Source organism: Sapajus apella, unplaced genomic scaffold, assembly GCF_009761245.1.
Source record: "Sapajus apella isolate SASKATOON/1434 unplaced genomic scaffold, GSC_monkey_1.0 scaffold160, whole genome shotgun sequence".
Taxonomy (NCBI): domain Eukaryota; kingdom Metazoa; phylum Chordata; class Mammalia; order Primates; family Cebidae; genus Sapajus; species Sapajus apella.
Window position 1 is genome coordinate 1516402 of NW_022437100.1, and position 22279 is coordinate 1538680.

Below are 22279 nucleotides of genomic sequence, written 5' to 3' on the forward strand. Positions count from 1 at the left end.
AATGAAATGAATGCAGAAATAAAGATGTTCTTCGAAACCAACGAGAAGGAAGATATAACATACCAGAATCTCTAGGACACATTTAAAGCAGTCTCTAGAGGAAAATATATAGCAATAAATGCCCACATGAGAATCAAGGAGAGATCTAAAATTGACAACCTATCGTCAAAATTGAAAAAGCTAGAGGAGCAAGATCAAAAAAACTCAGAAACTAGCAGAAGACAAGAAATAACTAAGATCAGTGCAGAACTGAGGGAGATAGAGATACAAAAAACCCTTCAAAAAAATCAATAAATCCAGGAGCTGGTTTTTCGAAAAGATCAACAAAATAGACAGACCACTAGCCAGATAAATAAAAAAGAAAAGAGAGATCAAATAGATGCAATAAAAAACGATAAAGGGGATATCACCCCAGATTCCACAGAAATTCAAACCATTGTCAGAGATTATTACAAACAACTCTATGCACATAAACTAGTAAACCTGGAAGAAAGATAAATTCCTGGACACTTGCATCCTCCCAAGCCTAAACCAGGAAGAAGTCAAAACCCTGAATAGACTGATAACAAGGTCTGAAGTTGAGGCAGCAATTAAGAGCCTACCACCCAAAAAAAGCCCAGGTCCAGATGGGTTCACAGCCGAATTCTACCAGACATGCAAAGAGGAGCTGGTACCATTTCTTCTGAAACTATTCCAAACAATCCAGAAAGAGGAAATCCTTCCCAAATCATTTTATGAGACCAACATCATCCTCATACCAAAACCCGGCAGAGACTCAGCAAGAAAAGAAAACTTCAGGACAATATCCATGATGAACATAGATGCAAAAATCTTCAATAAAATACTGGCAAGCCAATTGCAACAGCACATCAAAAAGCTTATCCACCATGATCAAGTAGGATTCATCCTGGGGATGCAAGGCTGGTTCAACATACACAAGTCTATAAACATAATTCACCACATAAACAGAACCAAAGACAAAAACTCACATGATTATCTCAATTGATGCAGTGAAGGCCTTTGACAAAATTCAACAGCACTTTATGCTAAAAACCCTCAATAAACTAGGTATTAACGGAATGTATCTCAAAATAATAAAAGCTATTTACGACAAACCAACAGCCAATATCATACTGAAAGGGCAAAAACTGGAAGTATTCCCTTTGAAATGTGGCACTAGACAAGGATGCCCTATCACCACTTCTATTCAATATAGTATTGGAAGTTCTAGCCAGAGCAATCAGGCAAGAAAAAACAATAAAAGGTATTCAAATAGGAAAAGAGGAAGTCAAATTGTCTCTATTTGCAGACGACATGATTCTATATCTACAAGCCCCGTCGTCTCAGCCCCAAATATCCTGAAACTGATAATCAACTTCAGCAAAGTCTCAGGATACAAAATCAATGTGCAAAAATCAGAAGCATTCCTATACACCAATAACAGATTTACAGAGAGCCAAATCAAGAACGAACTGCCATTCACAATTGTTACAAAGAGAATAAAATACCCAGGAAGACAACTAACAAAGAATGTGAAGAACCTCTTCAAGGAGAACTACAAACCACTGCTCAACAAAATAAGAGAGGACACAAACAGATGGAGAAACATTCCATATTCACGGTTAAAAAGAATCAATATTGTGAAAACAGCCATACTGCCCAAAGTAATTTACAGATTCAATGCTATCCCCATCAAGCTATCACAGAACTGGAAAAAACCACCTTAAACTTCATATGGAACCAAAAGAGAGCCCGCCTAGCCAAGTCAATTCTAAGCAAAAAGAACAAAGAGGGAGGTATCACACTACCGGACTTCAAACTATACTACAAGGCTACAGTAATCAAAACAGCATGGTACTGGTACCAAAACAGAGATATAGACCAATGGAACAGAACAGAGGCCTCGGAGGCAACACAACCATCTGATTTTTGACGAACCTAACAAAGAAGCAAGCAATGGAGAAAGAATTCCCTGTTTAATAAACGGTGTTGGGAAAACTGGCTAGCCATGTGCAGAAAGCAGAAACTGGACCCCTTCCTGACACCTTACACTAAAATTAACTCCAGATGGATTAAAGACTTGAACATGAGAGCTAACACCATAAAAACCCTAGAAGAAAATCTAGGCAAAACCATTCAGTACATAGGTGTAGGCAAGGACTTCATGACCAAAACGCCAAAAGCATTGGCAACAAAAGCCAAAATAGACAAATGGGACCTAATCAAACTCCACAGCTTCTGCACGGCAAAAGAAACAGTCATTAGAGTGAATCGGCAACCAACAGAATGGGAAAAAATTTTTGCAGTCTACCCATTAGACAAAGGGCTGATATCCAGAATCTACAAAGAACTAAAACAGATTTACAAGAAAAAAAAACAAACAAGCCCATTCAAAAGTGGGCGAAGGATATGAACAGACACTGTACAAAAGAAGACATACATGAGGACAACAAACATATGAAAAAAAAATGCTCATCATCACTGGTCATTAGAGAAATGCAAATCAAAACTACATTGAGATACCATCTTACGCCAGTTAGAATGGCGATCATTAAAAAATCTGGAGACTGGCCGGGCGCGGTGGCCCAAGCCTGTAATCCCAGCACTTTGGGAGGCCGAGGCGGGTGGATCACGAGGTCAAGAGATCGAGACCATCCTGGTCAACATGGTGAAACCCCGTCTCTACTAAAACTACAAAAAATTAGCTGGGCATGGTGGCGCGTGCCTGTAATCCCAGCGACTCAGGAGGCTGGGGCAGGAGAATTGCCTGAACCCAGGAGGCGGAGGTTGCGGTGAGCCGAGATCGCGCCATTGCGCTCCAGCCTGGGTAACAAGAGCGAAACTCCGTCTCAAAAAAAAAAAAAAAAAAAAAAATCTGGAGACAACAGATGCTGGAGAGGATGTGGAGAAACAGGAACACTTTTACACTATTGGTAGAAGTGTAAATTAGTTCAACCATTGTGGAAGACAGTGTGGCAATTCCCCAAGGACCTAGAAATAGAAATTCCATTTGACCCAGCAATCCCATTACTGGGTATATATGCAAAGGATTATAAATCATTCTACTATAAGGACACATGCACACGAATGTTCATTGCAGCACAGTTTACAATAGCAAAAACCTGGAACCAACCCAAATGCCCATCTATGATAGACTGGACAGGGAAAATGTGGCACATATACACCATGGAATATTATGCAGCCATCAAAAACGATGAGTTCGTGTCTTTTGCAGGGACATGGATGAACCTAGAAACCATCATTCTCAGCAAACTGACACAAGAACAGAAAATCAAACACCACATGTTCTCACTCATAGGTGAGTGTTGAACAATGAGAACACAGGGACACAGGGAGGGGAGCATCACACACTGGGGTCTGTCGGGCGGGGAGGGGAGAACAGGGGAGGGACAGCAGGGGGTGAGGAGTTGGGGAGAGATAGCACGGGGAGAAATGCCAGATATAGGTGAAGGGGAGGAAGGCAGCAAATCACGCTGCCATGTGTGTACCAATGCAACAATCTTGCATGTTCTTCACATGTACCCCAAAACCTAAAACGCAGTAAAAAAAGAAACAAACAAATCAAAGACGGTAGTCAATGAACCCTAAGAAACAACAAAACAACTAAAATTTTTTTAAAAATAAAAATAAATAAAAAGAAAACTAAGATTGAAAGGGGCTATTGGCCAGGCGTTGTGGATCACGCCTGTAATCCCACCACTTTGGGAGGCGGAGGCGGGTGGACTGTTTGAGGTCAGGAGTTCGACACCAGCATGACCAACAAAGTGAAACCCCATCTCTAATAAAATTACAAAATTAGCCGGGCATGGTGGCACACACACCTGTAATCCCAACTTCTCAGGAGGCTGAGGCAGGAAAACCGCTTGAACCCAGGAGGCAGAGGTTGCAGTGAGCCAAGATGGCTCCACTTCACTCCAGCCTGGGTTGACAGAGCAAGGCTCTGTCTCACCAAAAAAAAAAAAAAAGAAAAGAAAAGCAAAAGAAAAAGCAAAAAAAGGAAAAAAAGAAAGGGGCTATCATTTGCCTAAGGTCTATATGTGGTAAAGGAGTCCAATCTAAGACCGTGCATTGAAACAAGCTGGTACGACTCCGCCTCCCCTTTCCCTGATAATAAAAGTGTTCCCTGGGTGCCTCATTTTATTATCTACCTATAAGCGGTCGGAGTCATGGAAAGTTTCCATTCAGAAATTACCCAGTGAGAGAAGTCTGCGGTGACTGGCTCAGAGCAGGAAGACTTTTTAAAAAACCATCCTGACCATCATTACTGAAAGGAGACTCAAGGGTCAGACTCAAGAGTCAGTGTGGCCCTCAGTGCATACCTCGGTGGCCCGTCGCTGTGGGTCGGGGGCGACCACAGTGCGGCCCGCGGTCCTCCGAGGCCCGCCCCGCCCCGCCCCGCGCCCGGGCTGCCCCCGCCCCGCGCCCGGGCTGCCCCCGCCCCGCGCCCGGGCTGCCCCGCCCCGCGCCCGGGCTGCCCCGCCCCGCTCGCGCCGCTCACCGTGCGCCTCCTTGCCGGTGGGCCCCAGCCGGCGGTGGGGCCTGGCGGCGCGCCTCAGCCGGCCGGCGGGGATCTTGCAGCGCAGCTCGTCGCGCGGCTCCGCATCCTGCTGCCACAGGACGTGCAGGTAGCGCAGCGGCGACTGGGCCCCGCCGGACGCCCGGCCCGAGAGGCCCGCGCCGCCGCCCAGCGCAGACCCGAAGTCGGCGAAGGAGAAGAGGCCCTCAGCGCCCGTCAGCGGCTCCGGCGCCACCGCGCACTCGCCCTCTGAGCTCGAGTGGCCCGAGCGTGGCTCGTCGTCCGCGTCCCCAGCGGCGGCTGCCATGGCAACGGCTCCGTGCGGGCCTGGCCGCCGGCTCCCGACCGACCAACGGACCTACTTCCCTCCGCCCTGAGTCGCGCTGTCAGCCAGCAGGCGGGCGGGCGGGCCAGACGGGCCAGGCCTGCAACCTCGGCATCCGAGCGGGGCGGGCTCAGGCCGAGCCTGAACGGCTGAACCAATGACGACCCTTCCAGCTTAAACCCCTCCCAAAACCAATCGGAAAGGGAGGGCACAGTACAAGCAAGATATAGCGACAGGGCTTCCGGCAACGTGGCTGGCAGACGTTATAACCAATCAAAAACTTGAAGTGCCCAGGGCTCTCGCCGTACGTCGCTAACGGAGCCAATAAAATAACAGCGTTTCAAGCCCCCCCCCTTTTTTTTTTGACAGAGTCTCGCTCTGTCGACTGGAGTGCAGTGGCGCGGTCTCGCCTCACTGCAATCTCCTCCTTCCGTACTCAAGCAATTCTCCTGTCTCAGCTTCCCGAGTAGCTGGGACTACAGGCGCGAGCCACCACGCCCAGCTAATTTTTGCGTTTTCAGTAGAGAGGGGGGTTTTACCATGTTGGCCAGGATGGTCTCGATCTGTTGACCTCGTGATCCGCCCCCCTCGGCCTCCCAAAATGCTGAGATTACAGGCGTGAGCCACCGCGCCAGGCCTCATTTTTTTTTCTCTCTCTCCATTTACCGGTCTAATGAAAGAACAAAAAAAAAAAAAAAGAAAGGAGTGGATGCTTTAGCCAATCAGATTAAGATGATTTGCAGGCACTCACAAAGGAAAATGAAGTAGCCGCGCTATCCATGCAGATAAATACAGATGTAAATAAATTAACGCAAAAAAAAAAAAAAATCAACTTCCTACAAATGCATAATGTACCTGGAAAAAGGAAAATGTGTTCAAATTTGGAGATATCACTATAGTGAGAAATAGCTTCAAAATGCAATGGATTTCCCTTAGTCAAAGTTCTCTAGGTAACCCAACGTAGATCACTGATTTACAAAGACTTATAATCCAAAGTGATTACATTAGAGCAAGAGTTTAGTTCGACAACCAGTCACTGAGCCAGGTGACTGCCAGGTCCTGGACACAGGATCAGACTTGGTGCCCCTGAGATGCTCGCAGTCCGATGGGAGAAGACCAGGAAATAAGTGTTCCTCAAGCAACATTTCATGGGTGCACCTTTTTGTCAAACTTTTCATAATCCTGCATCCTACAAATACTTCTATAAAGTAGGCAAGAAGGACCATCCCTATTTTATAGATGAGGAGTTGGAAGCAGAGACGAGAGACTCGTTGACAGTTGCCCAGCTCTCATGGGACTAGGTCTTGTGTTCAGGCAAAAGTTCCTTCCATGAATAAACCCTCCCATTCAATCCAGTTAAAATGTAAGCTTTTGGCGGGGCAAAGATTAATTCTAAATTTGTATCACCTCTGGTGACAGCGCAAGGATAAAACACGAAGGAAGAACGCAGCATAGGGAGTTGCGGCAGAGCATTGCAATTCTAAATAGGATGTTGAGTGATGACATCTAAATAGGATGTTGAATAGACACCTGAAGGTGCCATGCAGATGTCCGATAAGGAAGGGAATTGGAACGGGGGCGCCACTGCATTCAATTCTACACTCGGGTAACAGTGAGTGCAAAATCCCTAATGTAGGTAGGCGTGGTGGCTCACACCTGTAATCCCAGCACTTTGGGAGGCCGAGGCGGGCAGATCACGAGGTCAGGAGTTCGAGACCAGCCTGACCAACATGGTGAAACCCCAACTCTACTAAAAATACAAAAATTAGCTGGGTGTGGTGGCACGTGCCTGTAATCCCAGCTACTCACGAAGCTAAGACAGGAGTATCGCTTGAACCCGGGAGGCAGAGGTTGCAGTGCCTCAGTGGAAAAAGCGAGGAGGGCTTTGTGACAAAGGGACCCAGAGAGCATGAGACATGTTTGACCTGGTCACACAGCAAATCAGTGGCAGAGTAGGGACTGGAACTCGGATTTCCACTAGATGTTGTGTATGGACAGATGGCTAAACTAAAGCCATTGACTCATACACTGGCTTTAATTGGCTTGTTTTATAACGCCCATTTCTACCATGAGGATTTCCCGGGGACTCGAACCCGGTGTACTCAAGAGCTGCCCGTGTCCCAGGCTTCGCGACACAGCTGGCCTCATCTTTGCCCGCTACAACCTTAAAGTCCAAATTTGGGAAGGGGAGCTCCTCTTCTCCATTCCCTCTTACTACATAGGACCAAATCTCAACATTTTTGGGGGCAGGGGGACGGGGGGGGGCGGGGATGCTCTGTCGCCCAAGCTGCAGTGCAGTGGCACGATCTCAGCGCATTGCAACCTCTGCCTCCTGGGGTTCCAGCGATTCTCCTGCTTCAGCCTCCTGGGTTGCTGAAATTACAGACGCACGCCATCACTCCTAGCTAATTTTTGTATTCTTAGTAGAGACAGGGTTTCGCCGTATTGGCCAGACTGGTCTCGAACTCCTGACCTCATGTGATCCGCCCGCCTCGGCCTCCCAAAGTGCAGGGATTACAGGCGTGAGCCACCGCGCCCGGCCAAATCTCGGCTTTTATCCCCAGTACATTTAGTCTTGTGAAGTCGTAATGTTTGAAGAATTTACTCGCTGCAGGCAAACGCTTAAACAACTAAATCCATCAGGCGCCCGTATCCGAATCTCCATTCACCTGGGAAGCAGGCCCCGGGAAGCTGTCAGCCATCTTTTGTGTGGCATTCTTTCTGGGCCCTCTGACTTTGCCCCGCCTTTATGCCGAACCACTTCGGGTCCTTATATCTGTATCTACACCAGTATTATAGATTCACCTTCTTTGAGAAGTCTCTATTTGAAGAAGAGGAAAATTCAGGCTACTTGTAATCCTCTTTTTTTTAAGACGAGTTTTCGCTTTTGTTGGCCAGGCTGGAGTGAAATGGCGCGATCTCGGCCTACTGCAACCTCCGCCTCCCGGGTTCAAGCGATTCTCCTGCCGCAGCCTCCCGAGTAGCTGGGATTACAGGCATGCGCCACCTAATTTTGTATTTTTAGTAGAGACAGGATTTCGCCACGTTGGTCAGGCTGGTCTCGAACTCCTGACTACAAGTGATCCGCCCGCTTCCGCTTCCAGACTGCTGGGATTACAGGTGTGAGCCACCGCACCCGGCTCCCCTTCATTCTCGATGTCGCTATCTCAGATTGCCAGCGGCCTCTGAAAGGCTTCCGGTTTCCCGGCAGGCCCGAGAGGGGCTGAACTTCCGGCCTCAAGACGCAGGCGTGGTTTGCTCATTTCGTTCTTTCCGGCAGTGCTCGTGAGCCCGGCAGCCATGTCTTATGCCGCTGATGATTACGAATCCGAGGTGAGGTGGCTGTAAGCGCGCGATGGGGTCCACGACGGGGAGATCTGTAGGACCTCTTGATGTGGGTCCCGGCGCGAGGCAGCTTCTGAGCCGCGGCCAGCTCCGGCCAACCTCCCGCGCGACCCTCCGGCTGCTCCCACAGCTCCCTGCCCCTAGGCAACCCTGGCTCTGCCCGCCCACCTCGCGTGTTCGCTGATCCTTCCCCTTTCTAAGACCGGGAGAGACGGAAGCTTGTTAGATGTTTCTGTGTTTCTGCACCTGAGTTTTTTTGGTGTTGGCTCGGTCTGGTCAAATCTCGCTGATTCCCACAGCCTCTTGTCCTTTGCTCCACCTCATTGCACCCGTAATGTTGTAATTGTCATTGTCCGTTTATTGTCGCTTTCCTCCTAGGCGTGTGAGTTTCTCAGAGGCAGGCACACTGTCTTACCCGCCTTTGTCTCCTTAGCTTTCTGCTTGGCATCTAGACTGTAGGATGAGCGTTTGGATTTCACGAGTTGGCGACTGACTGTTTCTGACTGTGTCTCTTTATTTCTAGGCGGCTTATGATCCCTATGCTTATCCGGGCGACTATGATATGCACACAGGTGAGACCGCGGGTTAGGCTGGTTTCGTACTCGTAGGGATCAGCTCCTTTTTGAATGTCTTAGAACCAGCTTTGACAGGCATCTGTTAAGAACTGCTCTTTGATGGTCCAGGTGTGGAGTCAGTCATTAGCTCCCAGTGGGGAGGGTTGGTTGTATAAAGCCTAATAAACCAGGCTTTTTATCATAGGTCCACCTCAGTCTCGGAAGAGGAGGATTACTGGCCTTGGTTTTCTTGTGTAAACTGTTAGCCAAAGAAAAAAAGCTTTTTTATTTTTTTTGAGATGGAATCTTGCTCTGTGGACTGGGCTGGAGTATAGTGGTGCAATTTCGGTTCATTGCAACCTCCTTCTCCGGGTTCAGGCAGTTCTCTTATCTCAGCCTCCTAGGTTGCCGGCACTACAGGCGCACGTCATCAAGCCCGGTTAATTTTTTCAGTTTTTTTTTTTAGTAGAGACAGGGTTGTTGTCTCTACAACAGCATGTTGTCCAGGCTAGTCTCGAACTCCTGACCTCAGGTGATCCTCCCGCCGCAGCCTCCCAGAGTGCTGGGATTACAGGTGTGAGCCACCAAGCCTGGCTGAAAGAAAAAAATCTTAATGTGAAAAATTTACAAAGCAAGCCTGAACAAAATCTTTTTGGGAGATGTCTGAGATTTCCTGAAACGTTATAGTGACTTAACTTAGTATTCGGTGTCATCTATTGTTCTAAGTACTTTGTGTTAAATATTTTGTTTAATCCTTAAAACTGTTCTACAAAGTTTGTACGTTAATGTTGTCTCCTGAAAAAGAGAAAATATAGCAGAAAGGTTTAGTAGTAACTTGCCACAAGTCATATATTTAGAAGGTGACAGTTACTCATTCAAGAAATACTTAAGTACCTGTTATCACTTACCCTTCTTTGCCTCTTTTTCCTCCAAGGCACACTGTTCTACGCCCTGCGAGTACATCTGAGTACAGGACAGACAAGATTCCTGACTTGCTAGACTTGGGAAAAGGGGGCAAAACAGATAATAAGTAAAAAATAACTTTGGCTTGATGTGGTGTCTCACACCTATAATGCCAGCACTTTGGGAGGCTGGGAGGCAAGGTGGGCGGATTACGTAGGTCAGGGGTTCAAGACCAGCCTGGCCTACATGGTGAAACCTTGTCTCTACTAAAAATACAAAAATTTGCCGGGCGTGATGGCACACACCTGTAATCCCAGCAACTCAGGAGTCTGAGGCAGGAGAATTGCTTGAGCCCAGGAGACAAAGGTTGCAATGAACCAAAATTGTGCCACTGTATTACAGCCTAGCCAACAGAGTGAGACTCTGTCTCAAAAATAAAAATAAAAAATAACTTTAGGGCCAGGTGTGGTGGCTCATGCCTGTAATCCCAGCACTTTGGGAGGCCAAGGCGGTCGGATCACGAGATCAAGAGTTCTAGACTATCCTGGCCAACATAGTGAAACCACATCTCCACTAAAATACAAAAATTAGCTGGGCGTGGTGGTGTGCCCCCGTAGTCCCAGCTACTAGGGAGGCTGAGGCAGGAGAATTGCTGAACCTAGGAGGCGGAGGTTGCAATGAGCCGTGATCCAGCCTGGCGACAGAGCAAGACTCTGTCTCAAAAAAATAGATAAAAAATAACTTTTAAGTCATGGTAATAGTGTTGAAGAAATAGGGACAGCGAGATTGGCAATGACTGAAATGTTTATATCTGAGTATTCAAAAGAGAATTTTACACAGACCTGAGTTCAGTTTCTGAGGTGGTCTTGCCATTTCGTTCCATCATATATGTGGGTTTGAAAGCACTCTGTATTTGTTATATCCAACCTCCAGGAGATCCAAAGCAGGACCTTGCTTATGAACGTCAGTATGAACAGCAAACCTATCAGGTGATCCCTGAGGTGATCAAAAACTTCATCCAGTATTTCCACAAAACTGTCTCGGATTTGATTGACCAGAAAGTGTATGAGCTACAGGCCAGTCGAGTCTCCAGCGATGTCATTGACCAGAAGGTATATGAGATCCAGGATATCTATGAGAACAGGTATGGGCAGCTGGCTGAAAGGACCTCTCTCTGGGTGGGACCAGCCTCGTGATACAGCTCCTACGAATGTGGCGAGCACTCTGTATTACAGTGTAAACAGTGCTTTGGCGGGGGCAAGGGGGTGTCTTTATGAGTTCTTGTGGCTGGGGACATTTAATTTTGATGGACTTTATTTATTTACTTATTTTTTGAAATGCAGTGTCACTCTGTTGCCCTGGCTGGAGTGCAGTGGTAAGATCTCAGCTCACTGCAGCCTCCGCCTCCTGGCTTCCAGTGATTCTCCCGCCTCAGCGCCTGCCATACCCAGCTAATTTGTTTATATTTTTAGTACAGACAGAGTTTCCCCGTATTGGTCAGATTGGTCTCAAACTCCTGACCCCAAATGATCCACTTGCCTCAGCCTCCCAAAGCAATGGGATTACAAGTGTGAGCCACTGCACATGGCCTAATTTTTGTATTTTTAATAGAGACAGGGTTTTATCATGTTGGCCAGGCTGGTCTCAAACTCCTAACCTCAAGTGATCCGCCCGCCTTGGCATCCCAAAGTGCTAGGATTACAGGCATAAGCCACCATGCCCGGCCTGTTGGACTTTCTATCCCCAGAAATTTGTACAAAGCCTAGATTAAAATCACTGTTAACAATTAGAATAATAGTGATTAGCATTTATTTTTATCACCAGGAGAGATCCATCAATGTTCAGAGTGTTCTCCCTGTTTTTACTCATTTGCCCTTCACAGTATAACCCCATAAAGTAGGAGTTTTTCTCATTTTACAGATGAGGAAACAGCACAGAAATAAGTCACATAATTAGTTAAATGGATGTGTTGAGATTTGAACCTGCAGTGTCTGGCACCAGAGCCTAATTTCTAACCTGTGCTATGCAGCCCGTCAGTACATACCGGAGCAAGCTGAGCTCTGCAGGTTGTGTGGGGCTGCCTTTGTGTAATGGGCGACAGAGATAAGACAGGTCAGTCAGAGCTGGGGTAGCCAGGTGTGACTTCACCAAGGAAATAGAATTTAAGCATATCAGAAAGATAGGGGAGAGAAAGTAAATAGCCAAAGGCCTATTAGATCAATGAATAGGATCTCTGACCTGTGTTTTCTTTTTTTGTTGTTTTTGAAAGAGCTGAGTTTAGTTGAAAAAGGAGAGGAAACTTGAGACATTTCATGGTTTTAGGGTTTTCCCACTCTCGTGAGCCTAAGTCCTACTTGGTGCAGCCCCAAGGTGCTTCCCACCCCTGTAAGCCATCCTTTAGTGTGAACTGAGAGATCAGCTTGGGGAAACAGAGTCACTTCTGGCCAAGAAGAATTGTGCCGAGGGTTCGTTAGGAAGCAGGAGAGAGAAAGGCCGAAAACCTCGTATGGGGGTTGAACACCTCCAGCTGAAGAAGGTGAGGCATCGAGGTCTCATACCACTAACGAATGTATCCAAGTCATGCGGCACCAAAATAGGTTGGCAGCTGAAGGTGCTAAAACACCAAAATTTGCTACTGATGATGAATCCGTATCTGTACGAGTCTACAGCAGCCTCAGTTCTTGCCTCCTCCTGAGAATGGATTTGAGTGAGGGGCATAAGGCAGGAGAGAGGGAGGCAAGTTTTAGAGCACTAGCAAAAGTTTAAAAAGCTTTAGGGCCGGGCGCGGTGGCTCAAGCCTGTAATCCCAGCACTTTGGGAGGCCGAGGCGGGTGGATCACGAGGTCAAGAGATCGAGATCATCCTGGTCAACATGGTGAAACCCCGTCTCTACTAAAAACTACAAAAAATTAGCTGGGCATGGTGGCGCGTGCCTGTAGTCCCAGCTACTCAGGAGGCTGAGGCAGGAGAATTGCTTGAACCCAGGAGGCGGAGGTTGCGGTGAGCCGAGATCGCGCCATTGCACTCCAGCCTGGGTAACAAGAGCGAAACTCCGTCTCCAAAAATAAAAAATAAAAAAAAATAAAAAAATAAAAAGCTTTAGGACGGGAATGAAGAAGGGAAAGCACAATTGGAAGAGGACCAGGCGGGCAACCTGAAAGGCAAGTGCACTGACTTGGGTTTTTTTAAATTCCCCGGGTCTTTTCTCATTAGACGCATATAAACCAGTGCCTATAAAAATTAGCTCGTAGCTGGGCGCGGTGGCTCAAGCCTGTAATCCCAGCACTTTGGGAGGCCGAGGCGGGTGGATCACGAGGTCAAGAGATCGAGACCATCCTGGTCAACATGGTGAAACCCCGTCTCTACTAAAAATACAAAACATTAGCTGGGCATGGTGGTGCGTGCCTGTAATCCCAGCTACTCAGGAGGCTGGGGCAGGAGAATTGCCTGAACCTGGGAGGCGGAGGTTGCGGTGAGCCGAGATCGCGCCATTGCACTCCAGCCTGGGTAACAAGAGTGAAACTCCGTCTCAAAAAAAAAAAAAAAAATTAGCTCGGGCAGGCCGGGCCTGTAATCCCAACACTTTGGGAGGCCAAGGCGCGTGAGTCATATGGTCAGGAGTTCGAGTCCAGGCTGGCCAACCTGGTGAAACCCCACTAAAAACACAAAAATTAGGCAGGCGTGGTGGCAGGCACCTGTAATCCCAGCTACTCGGGGGGCTGAGGCAGGAAAATTGTTTGAACCCAGGAGGCGGAGGTTGCAGTGAGCTGAGATCACACCATTGCACTCCAGCCTGAGTGACAGAGCAATACTGTCTCAAAAAAAAAAAAAAGAAAAAAAAAAAAAAAAAAAGCCAGGGCCTGGTGGCACATACTTATAGTCTCAGCTAGTTGGGAGGCTGAGGTGAAAGAATTGCTTGGGTCTGTAAGGTTGAGGCTGCAGTGAGCTGCACAACAGAGCGAGACCCTCTCTCAAAATAAAGTAAAATTAAAAAATAGACCAGTGATGTTCAATAGAAATATGTTAAATGCGAATGTAATTTTAATTTTTCAGCAGCTATAGTTTTTTAAAAGTGAAGTGGAGATTTATTTAAAATATTATTTCTACGTGTGATCAGCATTTAAAATTTAAAGGGATGTTTGTCCTTTTTTTCTTTTTTACTAAGTCTCCCAAGTCCAGTATGCATCAGAAATACTTGATTGGTATTTAGATTTTACAGAGTTTTTGACTGGAAAAGTAGATTAAAATACTAAAGTAATTCCAAATAGATCTACAGGTTTCCAATAACTGAGTTAAGTGTTGGTTTTTAAATTTAAATGGAAACTAACTGAAATTTAAAGTTTAACTTTTTGCTTCTATAGCAGAGCAGTGTAGCTAGCAGCTACTGTATTGGGCAGTGCCGGCAGATAGAGATATTAGTTGAAGCCAAGCTAGCTCTTTCTCTAGGAGAATCTAGTGAGAACAACTGCTGGTGCCTTAAGAAGTATGTTTCTTTAGGAATGTGGGCAGGCAAAGAGAGGATCTAGTATAGGAGGCAGAGCAGAAAGAAAAGTGAAAACTAGATAGTTGAAAAAGAAATGTCACAGTAACCAAAAAGTCTACAAAAGAAACTTTGAGGAAGGGAGTGTCATCAAATGTTTAGTGAGGTCCAGATGAGAAAAAAAGCCAGTTGAATTTGGTAACTTAAGAGGGCCTCAGTAACCTTAGCAAGGTCAATTTCAGTAGAATGATGGAAGCAACAGCTAGAGAGCAGTGGGGTGCGAAAGGGGAATTGGTAAGTATAGGGGACATAAAGGGTCATTGAGAAGCTTTGTGTTTTGTTTCTGTGTTTTCGGGGTTCCCCCCCACACCCCAAGACACGGTTTCACTCTTGTTGCCCAGGCTGGAGTGTGGTGGTGCAGTCTCAGCCCACTGCCCTGTCCCTGGGTCCAAGCGATTCTCCTGCCTCCACATTCCAAGTAGCTGGGATTGTGGGCATGAGCCACCACGCCTGGCCTGTTTCTGTGTGTGTTTTCTGTTTTGTTTCTGTGTTTATCCCCAACCCCCACCCCGCAGAGACAGGGCGTTTCTATGTTGTCCAGGCTTGTTTTGAACTCCTGGGTTCAAGTGATCCCCCTGTCCCTGGCCTCCCAAAGTGTTGAGATTACAGGCGTGAGCCATCGTGCCTGGCCTGTTCAGTGTTTTTCAGGGGATCTTGAGCATGTTTATTTGTTGGACTAAAAGAGCCAGAGAAGCAGGAGGGGTGGGGCTTGAGGAGATTGGAAGAAAGTATTCATAGCTGCTGAGGGGATCAGGAGAAGAAAATTGAACAGCAGCCTGCTACAGGTTTGTCAGGTAGCAGTGTTTGGATTGGATAGGCAGCAGTGTTTAAACTGGATGCTGCAGGTCTATTGTGGCCTCGGACTGCAGCAGACTGATTTGCTTCGGTATTTGGAGACGTTCAGATGCACTCCAGGAGATGGAAATGTTGTGTATTAAAGACTGGAGGTCTAGAAAGTAGTTCTCTTATCAGGAAACAGGAAGCAGTTAAATATGGCTATAGTTAATGATACAGAGGCAGGAGATTATCCTGAAAACCTTGATGGGTCCCTAACTGAAAACAAAAAGAATATTTTATTATGTTGAGAAAGATTGACGTGTGGAGTTGGGTTGAGGAAAGTTGTGGACTTGAAGGGCTCTGGCCTCAGCTCTGTGTGACTCTTCCCTTTTCTAAGCCTGGATCCTCATCTGTAAACTGTTAGGGTTGGCATTTTCCAGTCCTTCTTTTGGAGTTTTAGAAATTTTTTTGCTTGGTTTTTTTTTTTTTTTTTTTTTTTTTTCCAGCTGGACCAAGCTGACTGAAAGATTCTTCAAGAATACACCTTGGCCCGAGGCCGAAGCCATTGCTCCACAGGTTGGCAACGGTAGGTGTGAGCTCTTTATACCTTGTGCACCAAGCGGAATCCAGTGGCTGAGAGTCACTAGACAGGAAGCTCAAGAGGGTTTGTGTCTGTTTTGCTCACTTGTTTTCTCAGTGCTTGGTATATAGTAGGTTCTTAGTAAAATAACTTGTTGAAGCCTGGATGATTTAAGAGGGGACAGAGATCTCTCATATATGGTGAAATTTAGATCTTTGTCCTGATCTGTTTCTATTTCCCTCTATAATTTGGGGGTTGGCCAGGCGCGGTGGCTCATGCCTGTAATCCCAGCACTTTGGGAGGCCGAGGTGGGTGGATCACAGGGTCAGGTGATCAAGACCATCCTGGCTAACATGGTGAAACTCCATCTGTACTAAAAATATAAAAATTAGCAGGGTGTGGTGGTGAGCACCTGTAATCTCAGCTACTCAAGAGGCCAAGGCAGGAGAAATGCTAGAACCTGGGAGGCGGAGGTTGCAGTGAGCTGAGATCACACCATTGCACTCCAGCCTGGCGACAGAGTGAGAGTCCGTCTCAAAAAAAAAAAAAAAAATTGGGGGGGGTCATTGCGATCACTCTGGAATAAGCTCTCTAGCCTCCCAGCTTTCACTTTCTTAGATAATGTCCTTTATATCTCGGCGAGGTAGGAGAATCCAACTTATTTTGCTTGTAGATATTCAGCTACCCTAACACCAATTTTTTTCTTTTTTTCTTTTTTAGACGGAGTCTCACTCTGTCACCCAGGCTGGAATACAGTGGTGCAATCTCGGCTCACTGCAACCTCTGCCTCCTGGGTTCAAGCAATTCTCCTGCGTCAGCCTCCTGAGTAGGTGGGATTACAGGCGCCCGCCACCACGCCCAACTGATTTTTGTATTTTTAGTAGGGATGGGGTTTTACCATGTTGTCCAGGCTGGTCTAAGTCTTCCAAATTTGTTGTTGTTGTTTTTGCAAGATTGTTTTAGCTATTATGGGTCTCTTGGATTTCCTTATTAATTTTAGGATGGACTTGGCAATTTCTGCAAAGTAGCCAGCTGGGATTTTTATAGGAATTGCCTAGAGTCTGAAGATCACTTCGGGGAGTATTGCCATCTTCATACTGTTAACTCCTTCAATGGGATGTCCTTGATTTATTTAGGTTTTAGGTTGCTTTTAGCAATGTTTGCAGTTTTCATTGTACAAGTCTCTCATTTCTTTTGTTATAGCTAATGTTTCTTGAACACTTCTTTTTTTTTTTTTTTTTTTTTCTGAAATGGGGTCTTGCTCTTGCAGTGGTGTGATCTCAGCTCACTGCAACCTCCACCTCCTGGGCTCAAGCATTTTTCTTGCCTCAGCCTTCCAAGTAGCTGGGATTACAGGTGCCCATTACCACACCTGGCTAATTTTTGTATTTTTAGTAGAGATTGGGTTTCACCATGTTGGCCAGGCCAGTTTTGAACTCCTGACCTCAAATGATGTGTCTACCTTGGCCTCCCAAAGTGCTGGGATTACAGGCATGAGCCACCAGGCCTGACCTGAACACTTACTCTTAATTGACCAAACACAGAATGAGCTCAAAACTCATTCTGTGGCTGGTTGTCATGGCTCACGCCTGTAATTCTGGCACTTTGGGAGGTTAAGGTGGGAGGGTTACTTGAGGGTGGGAGATTGAGGCCAGACCAGCCTGGGTAACATAGGGAGATCCCCTTCTCTACAAAAAAAATTTAAAAGAAAATTATCCAGGCATGGTGGCACATACCTATAGTCCGACCTACTCAGGAGGCGGAGGTGGAAGGAACACTTGAGCCCTGGAGGTCGAGGCTGCAGTGAACCATCATCATACTACTGCACTCCAACCTGGGCAACAGAGTGAGTCTCTAAACAAACAAACAACATTCTGAAATTAATATTTCCTTCCTCCCTTCCTCCCTCCCATGGGAGTCTCACTGTGTTGCCCAGTCTGGAGTGCAGTATGATCACAGCTCCCTGCAGCCTCTGCCTCCTGGGCTCAAGCAGTCCTCCCACCTTAGCCTGCCAAGTAGCTGGGACCATGGGCACGCACCACCACGCTCAGCTTATTACTGTTATGTGCCGGTTTATTTATGTAGTTGGATGGCAGATGTCTCTAAATGGCAAAGGGCAATAGGTATGAATGAGATCTTAACCTCATTGACAGAGATTGCGGTTGGTGGATTTTCTCATTGCATGTATTCTTGAGGCATATGCATAGCAATTTAGATGTTGTTAAGTGTTCAGAATTACCTTTATTCCGCCCCACTAAAGGGCTAAAGCTGCCAGGATACCCCAGTTTTATGGATAGTGAAGCGCCCCTCTTCCCATCTCTTTCAGATGCTGTCTTCCTGATTTTATACAAAGAATTATATTACAGGCACATATATGCCAAAGTCAGTGTAAGTATTTAAGTGTCGCTAGCAGTTTTTTTTTGTTTGTTTGTTTGTTTTTAACTCTGTGCCATTTTTGTCCCTAGAACATAGTCACTTGTTTATATTGGTTCAGTGTCCAGGAATGATTGGCATGGTCTTGAGTTTTCTTTTAAGAAACGGTGGAAGGAAGAATTTAACCCAGAAAGCTGTTCCAGACTCACTAACAGTGTATAACCTATCATTCTTTTAAATTTCTCTGTCCCCACAATTCTCCTGGACTGGGCAGTCACCCATGTACTGGGTTATAGGCTGCCATCCTTTCAGGGTGTTTCCAGGTACCGTCTGCTTGGGGCTCTTTTCCTCTTCAGAGCATTGAGCCTCTGTTTCTCAGAAACTGTATGCCAAGCACAAGGCTAGATAGGCACTTGGCACACATCTTCACATACCTAATTCTGTCAGTCGTGCAGATTGGCACCTGAGATGCAGAAAGGTTACTTGTTCTCAAATTTATCCAGCTAATAAGTGACAAAACTCCCTGAATCTAGGCCAGCCTGCATTATCCCAACTTTGGGCATTTGCTAGATTCTGTTCTTCCTGACTTCTAAATTACAAAGTGCCTGAAGTGTTTTAAAATTCCATCTGTATATTTAAGGCTGGGCGTGATGGCTCATGCCTGTAATCCCAGTACTTTGGGAGGCCAAGGTGGCCAGATCACCTAAGTCAGGAGTTTGAGACCAGTCTGGCCAACATGGAGAAACCCCCGTCTCTACTGAAAATGTAAAAATACAAAAATAAGCTAGATGTGGTGGCAGGTGCCTGAAATCCCAGCTATTGGAAGGTTGAGGCAGGGGAATCACTTTAACCCGGGAGGTGGAGGTTGCAGTGAGCCGAGATCACACCACTCCACTCCAGCCTAGGTGACAGAGTGAGACTCTATCTCAGAAAGAAAAAATAGAAACCCATCTGTATTATTTATATACACCAGTGACTTAATCTCTATCTTTAGCCTCAGTTGCCCCACTGAAGTCCAGACTCATATATCCAACTGTCAACATGTGCACTTGGCTGTCTGAGAGTCATCTCAAGCTTAACACATCTAAAACTGAATTCTTATTTTCCCTCTAAACTAGTTCCTCCCATGTTCATCATCTCAATAAATGGCTACCATTAATTACCCAGCTAATTGGACTAAAAACTTTGGCATTCTTGACTTTCCTCTGACATGACATTCATCAAATCCTGTTCAGCTCTGTCTTCAACATCCTTTTTTTTTTTTTTTTTTAAATGGGGTCTCACTCTGTCACCCAGGCTGGAGTGCAGTGGTGCAGTCTTGGCTCACTGCAACCTCTGCCTCCTGGGCTCAAGCGATTCTCCTGCCTGAGCCTCCTGAGTAGCTGGGATTACAGGCATATGCCACCATGCCTGGCTAATTTTTGTATTTTTAGTAAAGATGGGGCTTCGCCATGTTGGCCAGGCTGTGGAACTCCTGACCTCAGGTGAGTGATAGTGGTTGGAAAAGTTGCTGCTGCCAGAGTCAGGGCCGTGCTTTTCTGGCATCCCAGTGTGATCTCTGACTACTTTATCTGATAGAAATTAAAGATTCCCTGCTACTACTGATGCTAAGAATCTAGCCATTGTGTGTACATTGCTTCTTTGGGAACACCCTGACACTGTATGTAGCCCATAGTATAGCTGGTTTCACCACCTCTAATGTTCTCTTTGTTCCGTCTGTAGATGAAGATTCAGCAGAACTTACTGATGCTATAATCTTTTTATTGGGTACCAGGACTGTCACATAAATGACCAGTTTTTAGCGCCTGGGGAGCAGTTTTTCATTGAATGTGCTTAATGTATTAAGCACCTTACATAATTTTTTTATTTTTATTTTTTGTTTTGTTTTGTTTTATTCATAATTTTTTTAAAAAGGAAAAATAGAGATGGGGTCTTGCCGTGTTGCCCAGGCTGCTCTCAAACTCCTGACTTAGGTGATTCGCCCACCTCAGCCTCCCAGAGTGCTGAGATTACAGGTGTGAGCCACTTCACCCAGCTACATAATCTTATTTAATTGTGACTAGTCAATAATCTTTTGCTCCTATTTTACAGACAGATTAAATACCTTGTGAGAACCCCACAGTAATATCCAAAGCTGTATTTTTTTCTCCACAAATATATTGTTCATGGTATGGTTTCCCCAGCTCAGAAACCATTAGTGATTCTCAGATGCAGGCAACGTAAAGACCAGACCAGGGTTCAACCACCTTCTCTGGAGGATCGGATAGTATGTTAGGCTTCCAGGACCACAATGGTTTCTGTCCAATCTGTTCAGCTGTGTCTTTGTAGCAGTTGTAAACAGTATGTAGTGAGTGGGCCTGGCTGTGTTCCAGTAAAACTTCTTTATTTACAAAACAGGTGGTGGAGTAGATTTGCAGGCCCCCTGACCTAGATTTTTGTTTGGCGTTGGGAGACTGCTGCATTCCTGGCCCATAGTCCCGTGTAGCCCAGTGAAGGATTATCTTCTCTGACTCCCTAGCCTCCAAGTGCCACGATTTTCCCTCTTTGGCTTCGCTAGTGTGTTTTTTCCTGAAATGCTTTCCCTTCTTTCTGCTTTGCTGGATCTTCATGCCTGCTCTGAGAGTCATTTAAGGTCTGTTGCTGCAGAACCTAACCATGTGTTGCAGTATTCAGTGCATCAACTGCTATCGGACTTTCTGTCTTCCTGCTGACTTGTGTATTTACATACCAAGAAGGAGAGGACAGATACCAGTTCTCATGTATTTGTACACAGCTGTCACAGTATACCATGAGTAAAACACATTAAGATTAAATATCTGTATCCTGATATATCTTTTCTTTACAGGGGGGACCTTCCTTGGAGCAGAGGTTTGAATCCTATTACAACTATTGCAATCTCTTCAACTACATTCTTAGTAAGTGAGATTTGGCCGAGGGGGTGTGGTTGCAATGAGGTTCAGCATTGACCTCAGCTTTTGTTTTTTTTTAGCAGGATCTTAATGTGTAGGTGGGAAGAGGGGAGGTCTTGTGATTCATGGTCCTTTTTAAGAGAGAAATTACAGGCCAGACACGGTGGCTCATGCCTGTAATCCCAGCACTTTGGGAAGCCAAGGTGGATGGATCACCTGAGGTCAGGAGTTCGAGATTAGCCTGACCAACATGGTGAAACCCTGTGTCAATAAAAAATAAATAAATAAATAAATAAATGAGAGAGAGAGAGAAATTACAAAGCATTCTGCAGCCTACTGAATGGGCAGTCATTGCTTTGACCCTGACCTTTCTGTGGTCTCCTGCACAGATGCCGATGGTCCTGCTCCCCTTGAACTGCCCAACCAGTGGCTCTGGGATATCATCGATGAGTTCATCTACCAGGTATCTATTAGTCAGCGTCAGCCTAATTTGAAATAACTGGTCCACGCCAGGAATAGCTGTTACTATCATTTTTGTAAAAAAGCTGCATGGTGTAAAAATACCCTCATTGTAGCGTAAAATAGCCCATGGCAGAAGACTCCCATTTCAGTTGGTTTTCTGAAGAGACAGTGAAGCCTAAGCACTCCAGATAGGAAGTTGGAAGTCAAATTTCAGCTCCTGACTTTGATCGACTTCTTACTTGATCTCGTTAGGTGGTCTGGCAGGAAGAACACAGGCTTCAAGGGCTTTGCAGCCAGGTGGAAGTAAATTCTAATCTGAGGGCTGCCACCTGCTGGTAACAGTGGTAAAGAGCTAGTAAGAGCTCTGTAACAGCGACGTGCCGTTTAAACTCTCAGCCTCACTTTCTTCACCTACACAGTGGAAATGTTGTATAGCTTTTTTTTTTTTTTTTTTTTTTTAATTAAGAGTCAGGGTCTCACTCTGTCACTTGGGCTAGAGTGCAGTGGTGTGATCCTAGCTTATTGCAGCCTGGAACTCCGGGGCTCAAGTGATCTTCCTGCCTCTGCCACTTGAGTACCTGCCACTATAAGGCCTGCACCACCTTCCTGGCTATTTTTATTATTGTAGAGATGAGGGTCTTGCTGTGTTGCCTACGCTGGTCTTGAACTCCTGGCCTCAAGTGATCCTCTCGACTTGGCCTCCCAAAGTCAGGCACCATGCCCAATCTATACCTTTTTATTTTTTTATTTTTTAAGAGGGGTTTCACCATGTTGGCCAGGCTGGTCTTGAACTCCTGACCTCTGGTGATCTACCCACCTCGGCCTCCCAAAGTGCTAGGAATACAGACGTGAGCCACTGCGCCCGGCCGCCCAATCTATATCTTGATTGTGGTGGTGTATACTTAAGTATATGCTCGATCAGAATACAATAGAATTTTTTTTTTTTTTTTTTTTTTTTTTTTTTTTTTTTTTTT

The 22279-nt window shown here is 46.0% G+C and overlaps 2 protein-coding genes across 5 annotated transcripts in view; one reads left to right on the plus strand and one right to left on the minus strand.

Annotated features, from left to right (window-relative positions):
• Positions 1-5054, minus strand: part of ANKRD54 (ankyrin repeat domain 54) — a 30557-nt gene extending 25503 nt beyond the window's left edge. For 2 of the 3 annotated variants that reach the window (XM_032266760.1, XM_032266759.1), the window contains exon 1: positions 4520-5054. Coding sequence is in view for 1 of the 3 variants with exons in the window: in XM_032266759.1 (XP_032122650.1) it covers positions 4520-4844 (325 nt within the window). In the remaining 2 variants the exon portion in view is untranslated. Of the gene's footprint in view, positions 1-4169; positions 4300-4519 lie in introns of those variants that run through there. The other variant, XM_032266761.1, reaches the window with a different exon arrangement.
• A 3032-nt stretch (positions 5055-8086) lies between these two features.
• Positions 8087-22279, plus strand: part of EIF3L (eukaryotic translation initiation factor 3 subunit L) — a 33969-nt gene continuing 19776 nt past the window's right edge. Inside the window, exons 1-7 of one of the 2 annotated variants that reach the window (XM_032266763.1) lie at positions 8087-8195; positions 8731-8779; positions 10598-10808; positions 15488-15567; positions 17888-17949; positions 20780-20849; positions 21233-21306. In XM_032266763.1, the coding sequence (XP_032122654.1) occupies positions 8163-8195; positions 8731-8779; positions 10598-10808; positions 15488-15567; positions 17888-17949; positions 20780-20849; positions 21233-21306 (579 nt within the window). In that variant the 5' untranslated portion in view covers positions 8087-8162. Of the gene's footprint in view, positions 8196-8730; positions 8780-10597; positions 10809-15487; positions 15568-17887; positions 17950-20779; positions 20850-21232; positions 21307-22279 lie in introns of those variants that run through there. The other variant, XM_032266764.1, reaches the window with a different exon arrangement.